General features: G+C 41.2%; 1 protein-coding gene across 5 annotated transcripts in view; it reads right to left on the reverse strand.

Annotated features, from left to right (window-relative positions):
• The window catches only part of wls (Wnt ligand secretion mediator), a 22,069-nt gene extending 1,298 nt beyond the window's left edge, over positions 1–20,771 (reverse strand). The window contains exons 1-12 of one of the 5 annotated variants that reach the window (XM_037786425.1): positions 20,443–20,771; positions 13,808–14,080; positions 9,509–9,633; positions 8,773–8,934; positions 7,743–7,879; positions 5,201–5,369; positions 4,158–4,247; positions 2,575–2,672; positions 2,277–2,340; positions 1,109–1,252; positions 851–934; positions 531–684 (exon numbers count right to left, since the gene is read on the reverse strand). In XM_037786425.1, coding sequence (XP_037642353.1) covers positions 531–684; positions 851–934; positions 1,109–1,252; positions 2,277–2,340; positions 2,575–2,672; positions 4,158–4,247; positions 5,201–5,369; positions 7,743–7,879; positions 8,773–8,934; positions 9,509–9,633; positions 13,808–14,080; positions 20,443–20,548 — 1,606 coding nt within the window. In that variant the 5' untranslated portion in view covers positions 20,549–20,771. Of the gene's footprint in view, positions 1–515; positions 685–850; positions 935–1,108; positions 1,253–2,276; positions 2,341–2,574; positions 2,673–4,157; positions 4,248–5,200; positions 5,370–7,742; positions 7,880–8,772; positions 8,935–9,508; positions 9,634–13,807; positions 14,081–20,072; positions 20,281–20,442 lie in introns of those variants that run through there. The other 4 variants (XM_037786424.1, XM_037786427.1, XM_037786428.1 and 1 more) reach the window with 4 other exon arrangements.
• Between the last annotated feature and the right edge of the window lie 600 nt (positions 20,772–21,371).

The raw sequence follows: 21,371 nt of genomic DNA on the forward strand, positions 1-21,371 counted from the left end.
CCTTCCTCTCTGTCTGGAAGGAAGCCTGGTGTCCATTAGAATCACCCTCTCGGGCCAAAAAGGACCCTTCTTTCCCCTGGGAATCTGGGTCCTTCTGAATCACCAACCCCCCCTTCCTCCAAAAACAAACTTTGGATGAATAGGCAGCTTTACAGCAGAGGGCAGACACTTCTTCTGCATCAGAATGAAGTGAGCTACTGGGACACTAAAGTTCACTATCATGAAATTCTGTTTTTTTTCCATATTGCCCAGACGTACATCTAGTATATTAAAACATTAAGGCAAGTTCATGCAATTGTCAAAAAAATAAAGTAGAAACATTTTTTAAAGTGTATCTATTGTCAAATGATCTAGTATATTCAATTCGTTGTCCTACACTAAACTGCTACAATGGCTTTAAATGTTAAGTACACTGGATAGATGGATCGAGAGTGCTTTATAAAGCAGTATAGATCATTTACAACTGACACTAAATCTATCTTATTTCTTTAGAAAGTTAGTAGAAATGTGTTTACCAGTGATGCACTGACCACTTGACTGCTCGTCTCCGTAACGTTTGTGAGATGGTGCGTAGAGGAACATGATGGCGAAGACGTACAGGTTCCACATGCCGTAGATACCGGTGAAGAAGGCGCTGTTCACCTGCACTGTGTGCTCTCCCCAGTGCCAGTGGCCCTCATTCACCTGGACACAGACAAAAGACAAATGCATACTTTTTATGTTACTGTTTTTGTGGCAGAGCGTTGTATGTTTTGGGACATAAGCAAAATAGCTTTAGTAGTCGCCAACTATCACCTAAATAGTCCCGTGGACAGCGTTATGTCTGATTTCACAACATTATGGCACTCACCTGACTGATGATGAAGAAGATGACAGTCATGGCAGCACAGGTCAGAGTGACCAGCATGAGGAACTTGAACCTGAAAATCAGACCCTAAAGGACAATAAAGGGGATGTGTTAGTAACAAAAAAGTTGTAAAAAAGTTACACTCCCGTGTAGCAGAGAATTCTTTTGCACTGTCATGACAAAACTGATTTTTTTTATGATGATGATAAACTATTAGAAATGCAAACACAAGAGCCAGATGAGAGATGAAAGCACACACACCTCATAGTGCAGCCGTCTGGCCTTGGACATGGCGGGCAGGGACGTCCTCTTACCGCTGATGTTGCGGAAGACTTGAAACACCATGAAGCAGAGGAAGAGGAAGTAGAGGCAGGCACAGATCCCTGCCACAATTATGAAAGCCATCTGAGGCAACACCAGTCAAGGAAATAACACACTCCTTTAAAAAGAATGGTGGTGTGCTGCATACTGTCCGCACATACAGTCTCATCACTGTAAAAGCAAGTAGGCTTTGTGCACGGGTATGCAGGTTTAGCCTTATAAGATAAGATATACTTTAGGGTCCCCAAGGGGACATTTTGCTTGGGCAATAGTGCTTCACATAGCTGCAATCAGCTGAAAACAATACAGAGTCAACAAGACAGTACAGTGGTGGTACGCCAAAGACACAGTAGAAAAAGATATGGAAAATATTGCACATTCCCTGAGATAAAATTATATACATACATAGGTGTTGTAATATCAGGAGAGAATCATAAGAGCCATAATACAGAAAACTAAATTCAACAGTGACCTTTTTCTTTGAACTATAAAAGCAACGATTAACCTGTTTTCTTGTTGAGTTGTGTTATAGACGTTGGTAGGAAAGAAAGCTTGTAGTGTATGCTCCAGATTGTGTTATTATTACATATATAATGCAGACTGATGACTGACTTCATCAAACTGCTGAGAGTCAGGAACACTGAGCAGCTGAAAAGCCGGAAAAGACGAGGGAGAAAAGACGGGGGTTTGGCAGCTGTTTATGAAGAGGTGTGCTGATGAATCTTGCATTGCTCAGCTTGGCAAGCAAAGCAAACAAACAGGTACACATCATCCTGAGACCCCAGGCAATGCTTTCACATATGGCATTACTGAATTATTTCTCATCTTATTAGTGTAGAGATCAGTTCATGCTAAAGCCAACTAGGAGAATATCTCATACATGTACTAGAAGAAGTAGAAGCAGGGCATTTAGTCATGATAACTTAGCACGGTATTGGTAAAGACACTCCCAACAATAAGAGACTGAACTGAGACTAAACTGAAAAACATGATTTGGCCATTTACACTCGAGGGTTTTTATTAGCATCATACCTGTCAGACAAGCTGTTTGCAGGGGAGTGCTCTTTTTCTGATACTGTTGTCAAACACAGTTTAAAAAAAAGGATACAGCAAGCTCAGTTCCTACATCAGACGCCCAGATGCTGTAGAAGGGGTTTGTCAGCTGGACCCCTCTGGTGGCACAAAACAAAAATACATTACCTTTATGTGTCACAAACATTTCATTACAAAAAGCATAGAATAAACAGAGCATGTGGAGATGAAGCATACAAATATGAACAAAAAAATACCACAGAATTTCACGAGATTCATTATAATAATGTGTAGCATGCTGATATTTACCACTTTTGTAAAACAAGTCTCTAGTTCAAAATAGTGAGGAAGAAAAAAAAAAAACTTGGTCTCACCTCTCACACATGTCGAAGATAAAAAGGCAGAAGGAGCCAAACACGATGGGTCCGACCTGCTTCCAGTAGACTGAGAAGCGGTTCCTCTCTGTCTGGTCCTGAGAGAACAGGAAAACACAGACGTAAAGATGGGATATACTGGATTACATTTCATAGATCACATATGGAGTCCATTATCACCAAGATCCTTCTTGATCAAGGTCATACTGTAGATAACATTGTCCTGTAGCCAAAATAACCAATGTTTCAAGATACCTGATGTGATGTGAAGCTTGGCAGAGCTTAAATGTACAGTGTGTAGGATTTGGCGGCATCTAGTGATGTGGTTGCAAATTGCAACCAGCTGAGTACCCCTCCGCTCACTCCTCCCTTTCCAAGACTGCGGTAACGTGAGCCACCAAGTGCAAAACCATGGTAACGCCGTTTGCCTCGCTCAGAGGCCATCCATACCATAATAACACTACTTTAGGAGCAACGGAAGTCAGACGGCGGCTGGCAGTGCCACGGTTTTAACTCTCTGCGGTTACCGCAGTTTCACGAGTATGTCAGAGAACTATGGTGACCTTCAGGTAACGTAAAAACATGAAAGGCTCTGTGCTACTGTAGAAACATGGCGGAGCAACGTGGCGGACTCCGTGAAGAGGATCTCACAATGTAGATATGAAGGGCTCATTCTAGGCTAACGAAAACACAACGATTCTTTGATTCAGGCAATTATACACTAATGAAAACATAATTATGAATACTATATTCCATTATATTCCATTTCCCCCAAAATGAGAACTTACAGTGTCCAAATGTGATGATGAGATTGTATAAAAAAGGTGACTATTAAATATTGACTTGAATACTTGCAATTAATTCATTTTGGGTTTTTTTTTGTACTTAAAACATTTGTCACAGCAGACATTTTGACATGTGAAAGCACAGGTGTGATTAATAACATTAACGATGGCTCCAGAGTGCACAGTGCCCTGGAACTCACTTATCTAAATGAAATGCAGCCCTAATTAGTGATATTAAATGGGTCTATTGTGCATGCATGTTCACTGTCATAGCTTTATGGGACAGCTGAATGGAACAGAGACATCTTTAATGTGGTTACACCTGATCATCTTTTCCTGCTGTGAAAATTCACTGTCTGTCATGAAGAGAAGTACGTTAGATCAATCCATTTATCCATCTATTGAGAAGTGTAAAAAACAACCAAAAGCATGGCAAAGTTCAAGAGTGGATGAATACTCTAGTCTAGACAGTGAATAGAGGGCAAGGAGGGTAGTTTGATTTGAAACAATGCTACTAATGTCCGTTCACCCAGTCATAAATTATTGCAGAAGTAGGTTACAGGGTTAATTCATTTCTTAAATACATAGTGTAAAAATGTTTGCATTGGTGCAGGTTTTCTTTTTTTTCTTTTTTTTTTAATTATGAAGAAATAAAACTTCAAAGCTAAGAAGCAAATAAACCCTTTTTTATGTAAGCAAGTAGAGCTCAGTCAGCAGGCCAGCCAACAAGAGAGAAACAGCCTGCTGCGCAGAAGACACTGCTGTCAGAGAGCTGAGGAGCGCTAAAGAGACTGTCACCTTGTCTGAGGCAGACATGGAGCTCGTCAAAGAGATCATCGAAGAGTTAACGCTCCAACATCTCCACTTGTCCTCTGCCCACAACCCATGCTGCAAAGAACGGTGCATCCCGGACAAAAATGACAGTCAGATAAGACATTTTTTCCATAAAACACCTAACTTATTATTAGCTTTTACATAGGTTTTAACATTAACTCTTAATGGAATCATTTAATTTTCATTATTTAATCAAGAAAATAGGCAATTATGTTTGACAAACACTCAGTACAGTATAGCATGTAATATAATACTTATACAAAGAGTGTAGAAAGAGTCATATCTTAGACATTACTATGAGACTATACTGTATATAGACACATATTTTGTGATAAGTTTTCTGTTAATGGTTCTCTCCTCTACTCATCTTAAAGAGTCTCTTTTTGCAGAAAAAAATCAATTTTATAAAACATTAAAAAGTCCACGGGGGGGTTAAGTACGTTTTAAAGGCACTGGATGTCATTTGATTGATTTAAGATTCTCAGCTTGCAGATTGAGGAATATTGTGAAATGAAAATAAACTATCTGCAGATACATACACCCTTATACTATCTTTTATGTTATATAGTGTTATTTTAGAAGGTCGTAAAGTGGTGATTGCTGGGTAGGACACACCATCTTGGCATATTATATGCCAATCCACCTAACTCATGGATATGTTTTTCATGGATATGTTTTTTATGCTTCAAGATGAAAAAAAAAATATCCAGAAGCCCTCAATTGCCTGCTCGGTCAAGCTGGAAGTGCTTTACACTTTTCTATATTAACTTGGATTAAGGACGAGGAAAAGATGCACAGGCGCTGAAGCATTCCTCCAAGAAAGCACTCAGTCTCGTTTGTATCTGAAGCACAGTTAGTCTTTTTGTTTAACTAGTCCCAGAATGGCTGTGACGGGACTTCAATAACTTTAGCACTAAATGGCTGTAAGTGAGGTCAGATAGCAGGCAAGTCTGTGGGTCAGTAAGAAAAACGTCATGCATTAAGTTAAATGTCGCCGTGTACAGTACCATTAGGTGCTCCCCGCAGAAGATGATCCAGAAAGAGAGCAGCATGGAGTAGAAGATGCCCTGCCTGATGTCCCCGAAAAGCAGCATCCAGGTCCAGTTGAAGCCGACAGAGAACCACTCCACTGGGATGTTGATGAATGTCATAGAGATACCCAGAGCAAGGATTACCCTGAGGGAGCAAAAACAGTGTTAAAACTATCATTTTTAACCGTCATTACCAACAGATGGGGGTGGTAGGATCATACATTGTTATATTTTAAATGAATATCAATAGTAGTATTATTCCTGTTATATTAACAGCCATGCTGGGGTGTTCGAGAAAAATAAATGGATGAGCCTAAACAAGCTACAACCCTAGAGAAAACGTCATTGCTATAAAAACAAATGTAGTGTTGAACAGTGTTAGCAGATGAAATTTAGGGTCACTTTAATTGACAGGCTTTACATCCTGAATCTGGACAACATCTTTTACACTGACACAATCAATGTTTTAGAGCAAGGCTACATCTGCGTCCGCTGAAGCAGGCTCATTAGATCTTGGGACATTATTGATTAGATTATCCATTCAGCTACAAGCACAGTGTGTCCCCACTGACCTATCCAATTCTACAAAATTTACTACCTTTCCAAATAGCCTCATTATTGCAGCCAACCTCCCACAGCCTTTGAAATCCAGACATTTAGGGAGAAATAAGGGGGAATGAATTTAGAACAATCGGCCTACAGAAAGACAGAATAGAGCTTGTCTTGCGAGCGTCTGCAGCAGGTCCCTGCACGCCACCACTAGATGAAAGGATGATTGTAAACAGAGAGTTTAAGAGGGCAAAACACAGAACTACAGTGTGCGTGTGTGCGTGTGTGCGTGTGTGTGTGTGTTTTTTGCAAACGCTTTGGGTAATAGAAGTAATGTAACACAGGTTTTAAGCAATTCCCCTCCAGACAGCCCGTCAGCGATGTTCTACAGAGCGAACAGAGTGAAACCACATTTGACTGGTATGCAGGGAATGTGTCCTGAGCACCACCAACACAGACAGGAGAGCTGGTATCTATCTGTGTGACTGTGTGTGTGGAATAAGACCAGGCGGCTACCTCCGGCTCTGAGAAGTGAAGCTAATGCAGAAGTACCTTAAACTTGCATTCTATCTAATAGCCAGCAGGGGGCGACTCCTTTGGTTGCAAACAGAATTTTGTAAAATAGTGATTATATACAAAGTCTATGAGAAAATGCCCTTACTTCTCACTTGATTTATTACTTCAGTAAACATGAGTTTATGGTCTCAATCACTAGTTTAAAGTCAAGACCGACCTGCTATAGAGCATGCTAACTCACTGACACATTTAACTGAACAGAGCCATCGTTAACATTGTTAATCCCACCTGTGCTTTTCCTGCTGTGACTAGTCACGATGTCTGTTGTATCTCTGCTTTTGCTGAGCAGCACACAACATTTTTCAGTTAACAATTTTAAGACAAGACTAGTTTCCAATGGCAGAAAATGAAGATGATGAATGTTTAATTAATAACAAGAGTTTCCCTGTGATTTCTACCATCCTAGACCATTTTCCACATTGAGAGTTCCCACTCACGTCTATCCTCTAAGTTTAGAGAAAAGTCGGAGGTGTACACCTCTGTGGACTAGCATGACAGGAGACTCTGGTACAGCTTTTACAGCATGAAAAAATCATTCGGTGTCCACAAATAGGGTACGAGTCGCACTTCCTGAGAGCCTGCTGGTCATTTGGGAATAAGAGCCTTGAGCCGGCAAAAACAGAGGGAAGGAGAGAGACTGTGTGTGTCTGTGGTGTCTCAGCGAGCTGGTGTGTATGTCCTGGATGTGTGTATGCAGAATGTGTCGCTTGAGTGCTAGCTTGCAGATTTTGTAACGTGTTTCACGCTTCGCCAGGCACTTCCTGTGGCGCAGAGCGCTGCCTCTTACTGATCTGTCTTCCCAGCTCAGCAGGGGGTTAGACAAACACTGGGCTGTGAGCATAGCTCCAACTTTCCACCGCATGGCATTCGAACTATCTGCTTCAGGCAGAACTACGTGTATTTGCTGCTCTAACCTTCATGGGGTTTGGTTAAGGAATGAAGACAAATATCTGAGGTTTTGAATCTCCCTCCACCCGATATATTTACATATTTTCAGAGGAAATCTGGCAAGGGGAAGGTCTTCATTTGTTTTGAAATCAAAAACTATTTCCCCCCACCATTTCGCACATTTGTTTGATTACGCCACCTTATCAACAGTTTCACATGCATTTACGATCTGCTGACGGTCCTAGATAACATTCCTGCCCTACTTGTACGTTTCATCCATAGTTAATATGCCTTCACCCAGTTAACCCACTGAAGCAGAGCCTCCACAGTGTATAATGAATCATTACTGGAGGTCCTGGCTGCGTTTATTCAAACTAGCCTCATTCACCATGAATGTAAAACTGAGTTCTTCATTGCAGGCATTATTATGGATGAGATTATGATGCCAAAAAGGTATAATTCTCTAACAATAATAAATATGGTGCTACTGAGGGAGCTGCCTTACTTCTCCAGCAGCACAGGAGGTCTGCTCATGAGGGTGATCCGTCTCCAGTACCAGATCATGATGATGAGGATGCTGGGTGTGAGGAATGTCTTCATGGCGAACCACACTTTGGTGAAACCTCCGTTCTGGTGTATGCTCTTGGAGGAGAAAAAAAAAATCAGTGTCAACTATGTGTGTTGTGTATGTTATTTTATTGGCAAACTAAAGGCTAACACCATATCACTCAATGGCCAACTTTGTTTCTGACACAGTTGAAAAAAGACCCGTTACTTTTTCTACAGTACCGCAGGTACCGTCAGGGCTCAAGCCTAACGGTGTCCCGTAGTCCCAGGGACGATAGAAAATTAGTTTGGGAGGCAGTAAACTCACTATCAATGCGTCCAGTGGATGCACCCTATTTTTTCCCCCCGATAATGCTACATTGCGAACAACAAATCTGTGTTGAAATCGCCAGGAAGAGAGCTAGTTAACGTTAGCTGTTGGCTCCACAGGACTGTGCTGCTCACCGGCTGCTAACAGCTAACGTTAACTAGCTCTCATCCTGCTTATTTCAACACGGGAGGTGCCACATTGCATTACATTATGATACATTCAGGCACTATTCAGTAAAAAATTAGTGTTGAGCGAAGCCAAATTCTAACGTTATCATGTGTTCAAATGTAATTTTGTAAAATGCATTTTAGGGTGAGAAACTTGAATAAATACAGTTGTTTAAAATGAGATGTCACAGCAAATAAATAATCTATGAAATAGATAATAGAGAGGGAATTATGACCTGTTTAACGTTCTAACAAATTATGCAAACGGGGATAAAGGAGTGTATGTTGAAGTACATGGGATTTATTGTTTTACTTTTGTTCTTTACCGTGGTATCAAATCAGTATCAAGAATCATGGAATCATGGAATTGCACTGGTATTGGTACTACTTAATTACTGGTATCGCGACATCCCTACCCTCGACTGTGTGGGTCAACAAAAGCAGTGTACCAAAAAGCTTCACATACAGGTCCCAATCAAACGCCAACTTACAACGAGACGAATGTCTTTGATTTCTCCGATCCCCACATTGACCTTCTTTCGCTCGTTGACAGGCAGGCGGATGTTGAGAAGATAGTACTTATGGGCCACGCTGCCGACCTCCATGAAAGGCAGCAGGTCACACTCATAGTAACGTCCCTCGTTCTCAGGGGTCTGGAAAACACACAGCAACAAACCATATCTGGTTCAAAAGACATAAATCTAAAGATAACAGATAACTTTACTGTAAAACTATCGTCATTCAGGCTGTGCAACAAGGGGTCAGAGAGTTGAGACATAGACCACTATCAGCTAGAGCAGCAGGTTTACATGTCCAGCGGTAATAAAACATTTGCCAAAGTGCCCTTAAAAAGGTGCTGAATTCCAAATTCAGAGATATCTATGATTGAGGTATTGCCTCCACATGGAGATGGCATCAGCAAATTATCATAAGTAGCAGTATCGAAAGTGAGAAATCTGTAATTAGTATTTGAGGCTCATAAGAACTTTGTAATGTCCTGAAATTACAACAAAAATAGCTTTTGAGTTAAAAACTGATGATAAAATAAACAAGTTACTTAGATTTGAAATAATATTAATTATTTGATTTATCATCTACAATAGAATCAGTGGAAGCTGATAATCAACTAGGTAATATTGTTGTTTCAATACACAGTATGTCTGGAATAAGTAGTTTTTGGTATTCTAAAGACGCATCATGGTGAGGCACAAAGTGTCATTTCCACACCTTGTCAGTAGTGAAGTTGCAGGTGAGCTTCCGATGTTCAAAAGAGTGAGCCATCTCTGTCCACTCACTGACTGTGTCGTCTCTGTATGCCAGGCCCACGTCAATGGTGGCCATCGCTCCATCGTCTGGAAAGAATTACCACAGATCAGTATCAAGCAATGAGAAGTAGACACTAATTGTTAAAAGACTTTGAGTATGCAAGTCTCTCAATAAACATCCCAAATCAAGTACAGTTTGTGCAGAATCATTGTATCCAAAGAATTACACGGTGCTTGCAATTTTTTATTTTCCACTACAAATTGTACCCAGTCAATGTAGGCGGGACTCTTAGCTGACCGTCATAGCGACGGCGCAGGAAAGTGCCGTGACATCACCTTCAACGAGACACAGCGCACGTTGCTCCATCTGCAACCATGCTAGTGTCAAGTGACAATTTTCTCTGACCAATCAGTGGTCTTCAGTGTTTTAAATACACCCTCTAGAATCGGCTGAGCTCGACTACAACCTCTACTAGGTGGTACCAAAAATAAATTACTGGTACTTGCCACAGCTTCTGCAAATGGAGAACCAAAAACAGAACAGTTCAAAAACAAGTTGAGTCAAGCCATGTCGGTACCATGCAGTGGAAATGAGGTACAAGACATTCATGTACGTCTGTATTTTGGTGCTTATTATACCTCCTCCCTGCACAACTCTGCTGGCTGTTATTATCCCAGTGACGGGATCAAATGAAGCCCTGATGACAGACAGCCACGGCCTTTTAACTATGAGACCAGCAATGTGACAACACTGCGAGCACTGACATGGAGACATCCCCCACTATAGCCTGAAAAAGGTACTGTTCATTTCCAAGTACCATGCTGGTGATTCACATGCTAATATCACTCCAGAGTGGTACAGTATAAAGAAGATGAGGATGGACATTTTATTCATTTAAATCATTGAGAAGCTTCATGGCAGCAGTTCTAACTGATGTGATGTAATTTAAGAAGGCTGTATTTTCAACTAGACTGGTTTTGGTTGGTATATTGTAAAACAAACATGTTTACACTAGGTCAAATCATTTGGGTGTTAATATGTGGTCCTGTCACCTGGATTGAGTCTGAATCGGTGAGATTAACAGGATTATTTCTCAGCATGTAAACATATTCTGTGATTCATTCTGCTCTCCATGGTGGCCCAAATCTAGGTTACTTCCTACTTGACATAAACTTCAACGAGACCTTGAGCTGGCCTCCAACAGCCCAGCCCAGTGAATCCAACAAAAACATCTAAAGCCAAGCTATTAAAACTGCATCTTTAGATCACATTACAAAGCCAAGTGTTCTCTCCTCCAACCCTCCAGAGTGCCTCTTGTACCGTTATGAAACAAGCTGGAATGAAGAGAAAGAAACTCAGTGGCCTGTGCTGTGAGAAAAAAAAAAAAAAAAGTAGAGGAAGGGGGAGAGGGAACCAGATGAGAACTGGCAGCCGACTGTCTCTGTAATGCCCTCCACTCCGCCATTGGTCGAGACGGGCGCCCTCGAATGTCAACTCGCTTCATGCAAACATTCCACTCCAGTCCAGCGGCCATCGCCACGGAAACTAAGCCTCCTCAACAGCTGTGTTATTGCTGGACCCTGGCCAAGGGGTGCTTGGTGCCGGGGTGGAGTGGGGCAGGTGGGTGGAGTGGTTAATAAGGGCGAACCTCTTCTCTGGGACACACACTGTTACACAGATAAGGTAGTCAAGAAGAGATGGCCTTGTGTTCATTTGTCATAAAGCTGCAGAACAGAATCCACCTACCTTTGGCACAAGGAGCGTTTTGGTCAGGATTGAGACAGATGAGCTGACGACATTTTGTTAATTATGGAAAACCTGGCTCCGTTGCTTTGGGGGTTTATTACAGCATTTTATTTAATCTACTCGGTTCAAGGAATCTGAATCCTGTCAAATTTGTCTACGTTTCACTGTCAACAAATTGAATGAATGAAAGTTATAAATGTTATAATGATTAGAAAGACCACGAGTTTTACCAAAGAGAATTACGTTTTGCTATTTGACAAAGTGACTACCTGAAAATGCTCTTTTTAACTAACTGGGAGACAGGATTAAATTTGTTAAGACTCCGACTAGCAAATCTGTGTACTTTACCAAAATTAAACCATCCATCAGAACCCAACAGTAGCTGCTATAAAATAGTTATTTCTTTAATCTCTCATCTTGCTACACGTGGATTTTAACAATAGCTTTAAAAAACAAAAAAAGGCCCTTCAATGTACTGTTGGATCTCATTTTGCATTAAACAAAAGTGAGAAAAAAAATAATAATAATCCAGAAGGATGAACAGAGGAAGTAGAAGTAAAATTACCTGACCTCTGCCTTGCTTCAAGCAATTTGCCTTTTACTTATAATATTATACAGCAGTGTAAAGGCTTGGGAATGCTTGAAACAAGCTAGATTGTACATATTAGCAGGTTCTCCTTTCTAGTACACCTCACGTCTCAGGAGAGAAAAAGCAAAGATGAATGGGTTCAAAACGGTCAGAAAATCGAGAGTCTAAAAGTGGGACTCCCAGTGCTGCAGCACTAGCTGGTTTCTACTACACGCAGCATCTACAGTACTCAGCTCCCTCGACATCCACTTGTTCTCACAGCACCGCACGTAGCTCAGAGAGATCTAAATGAGTCTGTAGCGTCTGGCAGAAAGACGCATCTGTGGTCCAGGCTGATTCACTGACTCCTCTGTCTGGCAGCCAGGCAGTAAACAACCCGCAGCCACCTAACACATTTCCGCTGTGAGCAAGCAAACAATGCTGATGACTAGGCCACCATTGTAACATGACTGTTTAGACAAGCCAGACCAGAAAGCTGGGTCATACAAAAGTACACCACATACTTCTAAAACTTTTTGTTCTCTGCATGGATTACAATTCTGTCTATTACCTTTCTGTTAATTATGTACTGTATGTATCAAGGTTTACAGGCATTTGTCAGTGTGGACACGATGCTGCACATCAGAGGTTGTTATAAAGCTCAAGTTGACATTAGCATGCATAACATATGCATTCTAAGCCACGAAGCGAATGATGTGATTAAGAGTCACAGGCTCTCCTGGTGATCCAGTCACTTGTTAGACTCTCTCATCATCCTCTCTAATCCCTTCTTTCAGGATCCCAAAGCACCCTACCAGGATACCAAACCCTGTCTTCTTCCAGATACTAGTTATCTCCCTCCCCTTCCTCCCTTTCCTCTCATTCAAGCACTGAGCTGATGCTGTAGGTCCGTCTATCCACTGATACTCGCTGGTGGGTTCATGACAATAGAAACTACATATCTGACAGAGCCTGGGGCCCAAAATTTGACTAAATGTATTACATTAGGCAAAGCAAATCTGTATGACAGATTTCAAGCTTGATTTTGTTATATTTTTCCACAAAGCTTTCATGTAACTTAACGTTAAAACTGTTAAGATTGTAGACTGTGAGGACTATTCCACAAAGGAGCTTGCACCACTTTATACTACTGTGTGGATTGGATAATGAGACATTTCATTGCTCAAAGGCAACCAACAAGAAACAGGTCCAGATTACCTCTCTCCTCTCTTTATACCTGTCTCAAGGGTGCCTAACAAGCCCGTCTTTAAGAACCCCCCCAAGGGTCTATAGAGAACAAACAGCAGGGCATCCATCATTGTTTGCCACCTTTCAGTGTAACAGAAATCCAATCTACTGAATAAGACACATTTCTGTAGGTTCCTCAAGCGTTCGCCATAATAGACTGAAATGAGAACACAAGACAACATCCGACCACGACGTCTTGCAAGGAAGGTAATATGAGAAACATAACAACGGGTATTACTGCTGTAGTTGGAATGACTCTGCACTTGAATTTACGATGCAAGTGATTAGAAGTGACAATGGATGTGAATATTTCAGAGGCTAGCTTGGTCTCATTGAGCCTCTGCAATTATTTGCCTTCAGATTGTGAGACTAAGAAATAACAGATAAAATATTGACACAACTGGAAAAAAAAAAAAAAAAAACTTGCACAGCACTGTCCATTACAAAAACTTGAAATACAAGCTAACAAAGTAATTATTACTTGTTCATTATCACCTAAATGGTTTTCTGTTAACTTAAGATTCTCTTAACACCAAGTCCCATATAAGCTAGCACAGCCTCTTACAAGCATGTTCACATTTAGTTAGACTTTCTTCCCTGTCCTACATCTTGAAAGCCATGTCCTGGGGGAGAAACATGAGCAGTGTTGTCCTCGCACTTTTTTTTCTTTAAACCTGTACTAAAGCCTTGATTCTCACCTATCTGGTTGTGCATCTTGAATGCGATATCAAACTGCAGGATGACCAGCATAAACTGGAACCAGGGGCTCATCTCTTTGTTAGGCAGAGGAATGTGGACAGCAAACACAATGTTGTTGGCCTCAATCTTCTTGGCCATGGCCTCATCAAAGTTCCGGATCTTGTCGCATTGGTTGGGACCCCAAGGCATGAACCATTGGGTTTCCTGCCGGTGCTTGGTTGTATCCACGCACTTGGTGGCCAAGTAGTGGACCGCTGTGGTGGGGCTGGGAGCTGGTGAGACAAATACAAAGAGGGAGAGATGTTAGGCTAGGTGTCATGTTGAAATACTGCAGCAAAGTGTTTCAAGGTCCTGCCAAGCCAAATTTCTCTTCAAACTAATAAATCACACAAAAAGTTTGAGTAAGAAATCAATAAATAAAACTTGAGCACTCTGGATTAAACTGTGCATGGACAATATTAATATCTTAGCAACCATTAGGAACAGTCAACAGTTTGGGTTGGAGCCAAATCCAGTCCAAACACTTTCAGCAATTAGTTTTAACACTGTTTAGAAAATGCCTGGTAGCAAGGCCGTCTCTCTCTCTGAAGTGATGGGGAGGGAAAATTCCCAAAAGCTCTCAGGCACCGATTACACTGTTTACGCATTGAGATTCATGAGCTTGACGAGACTGGTGTTTGTAGTCTCTACTCCCAGGATTTTAGCAGTGCTTGGGAAAGGATCTATCATTATCATGCGGAGACAAAAACTATGATCTCCTGTTGTTAAAGCTGGAGGTCTGATGTGAACGACATCCGAGTGGTTTGAGAGTCGTAGTGGAAGTAAATAAACATATAAAGTCACAGTTTTTTTTAAATCATGTAGCGGAGCTGATGTAAGACGATCGGTATGTTCAGTGTGCCTGTTATACTGGATTTCCCCCTTATTTTGTAATATCAGGTACAACATGGGGCCAAGTCTTTTTTTAATAAGTAAAGGCCTTTACGCACCGGGGGCATTTTTTTTCGTGTGATTAATTTGCACGTCAATAGATTTTTTCAAACTGTTGTTTTTGTCATGAATATTTTCACACAGAAGGCGAAAAACCAACGTAATAAATTTTTTTGGAACAAGGTTGATTTTTCTGAACTTTCACACCGCAAATAAAGGCATCATCTCATCACGTTATCCGGAACGGGTTGAGTTACGTCTATATTTATCAGGATTATAAAAGACCGCACCAAGACGGCAAACTTTACTACTCCTTTCAACCTTGACAAAGGCAACGCATACCAGATCCACTCCTTCCATTCACAATAAAAGCCCTAGTCGTATAATATTCGCAGACGAGTATTTCACATTATCATGTCATGTATTTGTCACACCCCTCGATGTGTAAAGGCTTTAAAGCCGTCCATATATTTAACAAAAACCTACACTGCCTTCAAAGAACATTCAAGCCACTTAACTTTCTTTGAATTATGTGGCGTTAGAGCCACAATTCACAGCAGATTCAGCAAGATTTGGACCTCACAAAAACAATAATACGTATAGTCACAGCTGATATATTACAATCTTTGAGAATTTATTTTGATGGTGGTGTTGCCCAACTCTCCAAATTGTGTTAGTCCAACATGAAGAACTGTGAATTGGAATCAGAGTCATCTTGTGCCTAGTTCACACGACACGACTTTTGACCTGATTTTACGCTCCCCAACAGTTTTTGGAACTACCCAACAAAAGTCCCAGATTGAGGCAAAAAAAAAAAAAAAGACAGCATGTTGTGTAGTGTGAACTTGGCTTTAGTGAGAAAAAAGTAGAGCTGAAACGATCTGTCAATGATTAATAGATTAGTCGATCAAAAGCAAATCAATCTGCAACTATTTTGATAATCGATTAATCATTTCATTCCTTTTTCTCAAGCAAAAGCGGCAAAAGATTTGATGGTTCAAGCTTCTCAAAAGTCAGAATTTGCTGCTTTTCTCTGACAAAAATGTAATATTAAATAAAGTATATGAAGAAAACAACATCTATTTGGGTTTTGGACTGATGGTTGGGAGACCGTGATCGTCATTTTCCCCCTAAACCATTAAAATCAACAAAATAATCACCAGATTAGTTGATAATGGAAATAATCCTCAATTGCAGCCCTAAAGCAAAGGTATTGGTATGGATAATTAACTGCTGCAAGTTCATAAAAGCAGGTATGGCTACATAATACATACACCAAAACAAACAGGTACCTAGGTGTTAAGTAAAGACTCAGAGAACCACGACAAAAGACCAGCTAGTCTGAGAAAATGAAAACTAAACTTGCAATGTCTGACACCAAAGCTCACCCTCCATTAGCACATTCCTACTGTATGTGAAAACGTCCACTCGAAGAACAAATAGCCAATTTGTTCTGCAAAAGGTCTATCTGAGAGTGCCAGAGAGCGACCGGACTGATGATTTAAGTGTCAACAGGATAGTGACCTTATTCATACAGGCAAAACAACTCTGAAATGCCTATATGAAAGTCCCTGTGGAATGACTTGGAAGATAAGTGCGCAGATGCTTCCAATTTGTTTGCGCAAACCTCCCCAGAAAGAGCAGGAGAAAACACTCCAGTCCTGAATGTACCGAGCAGCCGGTTTGTGACGTATCCAGGAAGACTCCATAAGCTGTTATTACTGTCGAGGGTGCTTGTGGGAGGTGTACTGACTCATGGTGGGGAACATGAAAGCCCAGTTTTCAGATTCAGTTCATGAAAAAGATTAGTGACATACGAAGACTCAAAAGCTGTAATCACTTTCAAAGGTGCTTCGAGCAAGCACCAACTCGTGAGGAGTAATACTTTTAGATATTTCAATACTTCCTGGTTTCCAAAAGTGTGTAGCCTCACTATCCATAACTGCAAGAGAACTATAAGAGTAAGCAAACATGAATCAGAATAGTTTGTGCCTGTTAACGTATCTGAATCATATCTGTTCACTGGTAACAGAGAGCTGAAGGGCGGACACCACAAACAGTTTACACACCCTTTGGCTAACACACTCGTAAAACTCCACCAAGGCTATTTTCAAGGAAACTTCAACTGTGTAAGTGTGTTAACAGCTGTGTAAAAACAAAATAAAAAAGCATGCATAGCAACAAAGAAGAGACACACCACTAGACTGATTTAAACCCAGTTATCTATCCGGCACCCCCTTCGGAGTTTAATTATCTAGTGACCCTGCGAGTCCAGCAGCACACCACCGGCTCCTCCAGTCTCCATCGCAGTGTGTCCAGAATAATGGCCATCCCCCTCAGCCCTGCTGACCCCATGCCGTGTTCCCGGGATTGTCGGGGAAACAAGGGGAGAAAAAAACCCTTTCTACTCAATTACCCCTACCGCCCCCCGGCCACCAAGCAAACACAAAAGGAATCTGGCTTCATTAAAACCATCTCAGCCAGGAACGAACAGAATAAGCTAATTTATCACCAGCTATGTAGTCAGTGAGACAGGGACACAAAGACAAGCTGGTGTTTGGGGACAAACATTTAGTGGAGCGGATGACATACATTTTTCAGTCAAATCGTGCAAATAGTGATACAAGCACCAAATTTGGCATGATGATTGCCGAGGGGTCACTAAGCAAATATAGACGATTGGCCACTTGAAAATCCAAGATGGAACCACCAAATTGACTTGCTGATAATGATTTCTCTCATAGAAGTTCATCCAGTTGGTCGATTTGAGTGACCTTTGTGTCAAATTATATGTTTTCTAGCATGCTGGATCTAATTTTGATAGTTTTAATATTTTTTAACTGCAATATGGCGGCCAGGGAATCAAGCATCAAGACCCAGCTGTTTCATTTTCCCTTACATTGGGAAAGAGACGTCTGTAACTCAGCGGATCATTTTTTTTTTAGGTGAATTAACTTCCCAGTATGAACACACTAATAGAGATAGATACGGGTACTTTTCCAGACGGAAGTCGAGCCATTTAGGCTTCATGCGCCAATGAGCAACTCTCATAGGAATGACCGGGGCCCCGCCTCCAACGCTGTATCCAGTTCTTTTAATACATCCATGCACTAAACAGACACAAAATGGCCGCCAAATTGCAGTTAAAAATTGTTAAAACTATCTAAATTAGATCCAGCATGCTGGAAAACATATAATTTGACACCAAGATCACTCAAATCGACCAAGTAGATGAATTTCTATGAGAGAAACCGTTATCAGCAGGTCAATTTGGCGGCCATCGTGAAAAATGGCCGCCATCTTGGATTTTCAAGTGGCCAATCATTTATATTTTGCTCAGTGTCCCCTCTGGAATCATCATGCCAAATGTGGTGCTTGTATCTTAACAACAAAGCATAGTGTGAGCTGTGCTTGGTTTCCTACTGCCCAAATGTGGCAGTAAGTCCTCTTTTCATATAAATAATGCTAAAAACACAAAACGTCTCCCTCACTCACATCTGAACTGTGACGAGAGTCTCTAAAAAAACTAGGAGACACATAGAGGCCCTCCAAGAGGCGATTTAGAGTCCCTACATTTAATCGCATCAGGCTAAAGAACGCTTTTGTCCATCAGTCCATCTTGTTGCTAAATAATAATGAATGTGCTGCTAAGGAGATGTAAATCCAGAGGACTGATGGTAATTTTTTAATGGGTTATGTATGAATAATTGTGATGTGTTTTGTTTTTTGTCTGATGGGTCTTACTTGTCTGTTTGTCTATGGTAACAGTATGTCTATTGTATGTGTACTTTTTCTCAAACTGAGCTGCCTATGGATGCAAAATGAATTTCAGTGCAAACTGACAATAAAGTTGTATTGTATCATATCACTATTTGCATGATTTTTCCACTATCCGCTCCACTAAATTCAGCCCATAAGAAAAAACACATCTTTCACATGAATTTCTATCAACTGTGTGTGTGTGAGTGGGTGGATTTGAAGAAACTTGACAGCAACTCCAATACAGTCCTCAAGGCAAAACTTTTGACAGCTGTGTGTTGTTGTGTTTTTTGGTGGGTGCACCACTGTGTGTCTCAATGCAAATGAAACTAGGGACGAAGAAGAGGAGGAAAACATGAATGTTCTGCTGCCTGCGGGGCAAGAGGGATTTGGGGAGAAGAAGGAGAGACTTCAGAGGGGGGAAGAAGAGGAAGGAGTGAAAGGAAGGTAGAGATGCTGCCTGGGGGCCCAACACAGCAGACAGACATTATATATGAGAGGAGGAAGGGAGGGGAGGAATGAGGAGAGAACCCCCCTTTTCTCTCCTCAACAACATAATCACCAGATTAATTGATAATGGAAATTCAGATTTGGACCTCACAAACACAATAATCCATACAGTCATAGCTGATATATTACAATTTTTGAGAATTTATTTTGATAGTGGTGTTGCCCAACTCTCCAAATTGTGTTAGTCCAACATGAAGAACTGTGAATTGGAATCAGTCATCTTGTGTCTCGTTCACACGACACGACTTTTGACCTGATTTTACGCTCCCCAACAGTTTTTGGAGCTACCCAACAGAAATCCCAGATTGAGGCAAAAAAAAAGACAGCATGTTGTGTAGTGTGAACTTGGCTTTAGTGAGAAAAAGTAGAGCTGAAACAATCAGTCAATGATTAATAGATTAGTCGATCAAAGGCAAATCAATCTGCAACTATTTTGATAATTGATTAATCATTTCATTCCTTTTTCTCAAGCAAAAGTGGCAAAAGATTTGATGGTTCAAGCTTCTCAAAAGTCAGAATTTGCTGCTTTTCTCTGACAAAAATATAATATTGAATAAAGTATATGAAGAAAACAACATCTGTTTGGGTTTTGGACTGTTGGTTGGGAAACCGTGATCGTCATTTTCCCCCTAAACCATTAAAATCAACAAAATAATCACCAGATTAGTTGATAATGGAAATAATCCTCAATTGCAGCCCTAAAGCAAAGGTATGGATAATTAACTGCTGCAAGTTCATAAAAGCAGGTAAGGCTACATAATACATACACCAAAACAGACAGGTACCTATGTGTTAAGTAAAGACTCAGAGAACCACAACAAAAGACCAGCTAGTCTGAGAAAATGAAAACTAAACTTGCAATGTCTGACACCACAGCTCACCCTCCAAGGAAGGTAGAGATGCTGCCTGGGGCCCCACACAGCAGACAGACATTATATATGAGAGGAGGAGGAGGAAGAGGAGGAGGAGGAGGTATGAGGAAAGAAAAGGGGGATCAAAGAAGTGAAAAAAAACACAAAAGGTATGTATTCAGAGCATTCCTGAGTAGGAAAATCACAATCTCACCCACAAACATGGCGTTATTTTTAGCTATGAATTAGCCAACGGTTGTGGTATGCAGGCTAAATAACACCTTGACGACACAAAGCAGTGATTTAACGGGGAGGTTTGTCTAAAAGTACCGCATTGTTTGGAGCACGACTCGGTTAAAATATACATATATAAAATATAATCTAAAAGTTTCTTTTCTCTCGTATTAAACGTTGTTTAACGCCGGTTTGGAGACGAGGGTTAACGGAACAAATTCAAACTTTTTAACCGTTTAGAGACGTTAACATTTGAATTCCAACGGCACAAAGACAGACGTTAGTTAGCTCGCGAGCTTCAAACAAACTGGTAACACAAAGTGAGTGAGTGAGGGATAACACAAACTTACCAATTAAACCGCCGACCATGAAGGCAAACGCCTGGAACAAAAGCAGAATAACTCCCACTATCACCAACTTTTTGGTGCTCATATTTTCAATAATAGCTCCCGCCATGGCGAAGGGAAAAAAAGATCACACACCGAGCGAGAAACTAACACTAAAATGTGGTGGAAGAAAGAAAAAAAGGGGGACGAAAAAACGTTGCATCCACGACCAGCAGAGGAAGAGGAGCTGTGGGCCCCCTCCACTGCTCTGCTCCTGCCTTTCAACTTAGAGAGAGAGAGAGAGAGAGAGAGAGAGAGAGAAGCAGGAATCACATGACCGACTATAGCACTCAGCTTTATCCCCAAACAGCCAACACTAAGACCGGGGAGAGAGATCTGTGGAGCGCCGCCGCATTGCAATAGAGGTTGTGGTAATGCAGGTTACCGTGTCATTGAGTGCCTGTAATAATAGCCCCCCGCAGTCAGCAGGGCTATTTAAAGGAGGGTTTTAGAGGTCCCATATCAATAACCCGTCAACACATTGTCCTTCAATCTATTCTTGATGTGATGACATTATTTTGATGTTTGTGTCTAATAATAAAATGAAGTCATGTCAAGTCAATTTTATTTGTATACCCCCAAAATCACAAAGTTGCCTCAGGATAGACACCCTCTGTCCTTTGCAGTGCGATCCTCCCCAGATTGCAAACTGATTCCGCATCGGATCCGGTCCGGAGGTAAATTAGGCTCCGGGACAGATCCACAAAACGGATCCGGATAGGAGTCCACTTGCACGGCGGGACGGATCCGGAACAGATACGGATCACGGATCCAGGCCAGATATGGCCCGGATCCTGCCCGTATCCGCTCACAAAGCAGCTCATCCGATTTGGACCCGTTCATGAAGTGGCTCATTCGGTCCGGAGCCGTTCTGGATCCCGTATTCAAAATGG

The sequence above is a fragment of the Sebastes umbrosus genome, chromosome 12 (assembly GCF_015220745.1).
Source record: "Sebastes umbrosus isolate fSebUmb1 chromosome 12, fSebUmb1.pri, whole genome shotgun sequence".
Taxonomy (NCBI): domain Eukaryota; kingdom Metazoa; phylum Chordata; class Actinopteri; order Perciformes; family Sebastidae; genus Sebastes; species Sebastes umbrosus.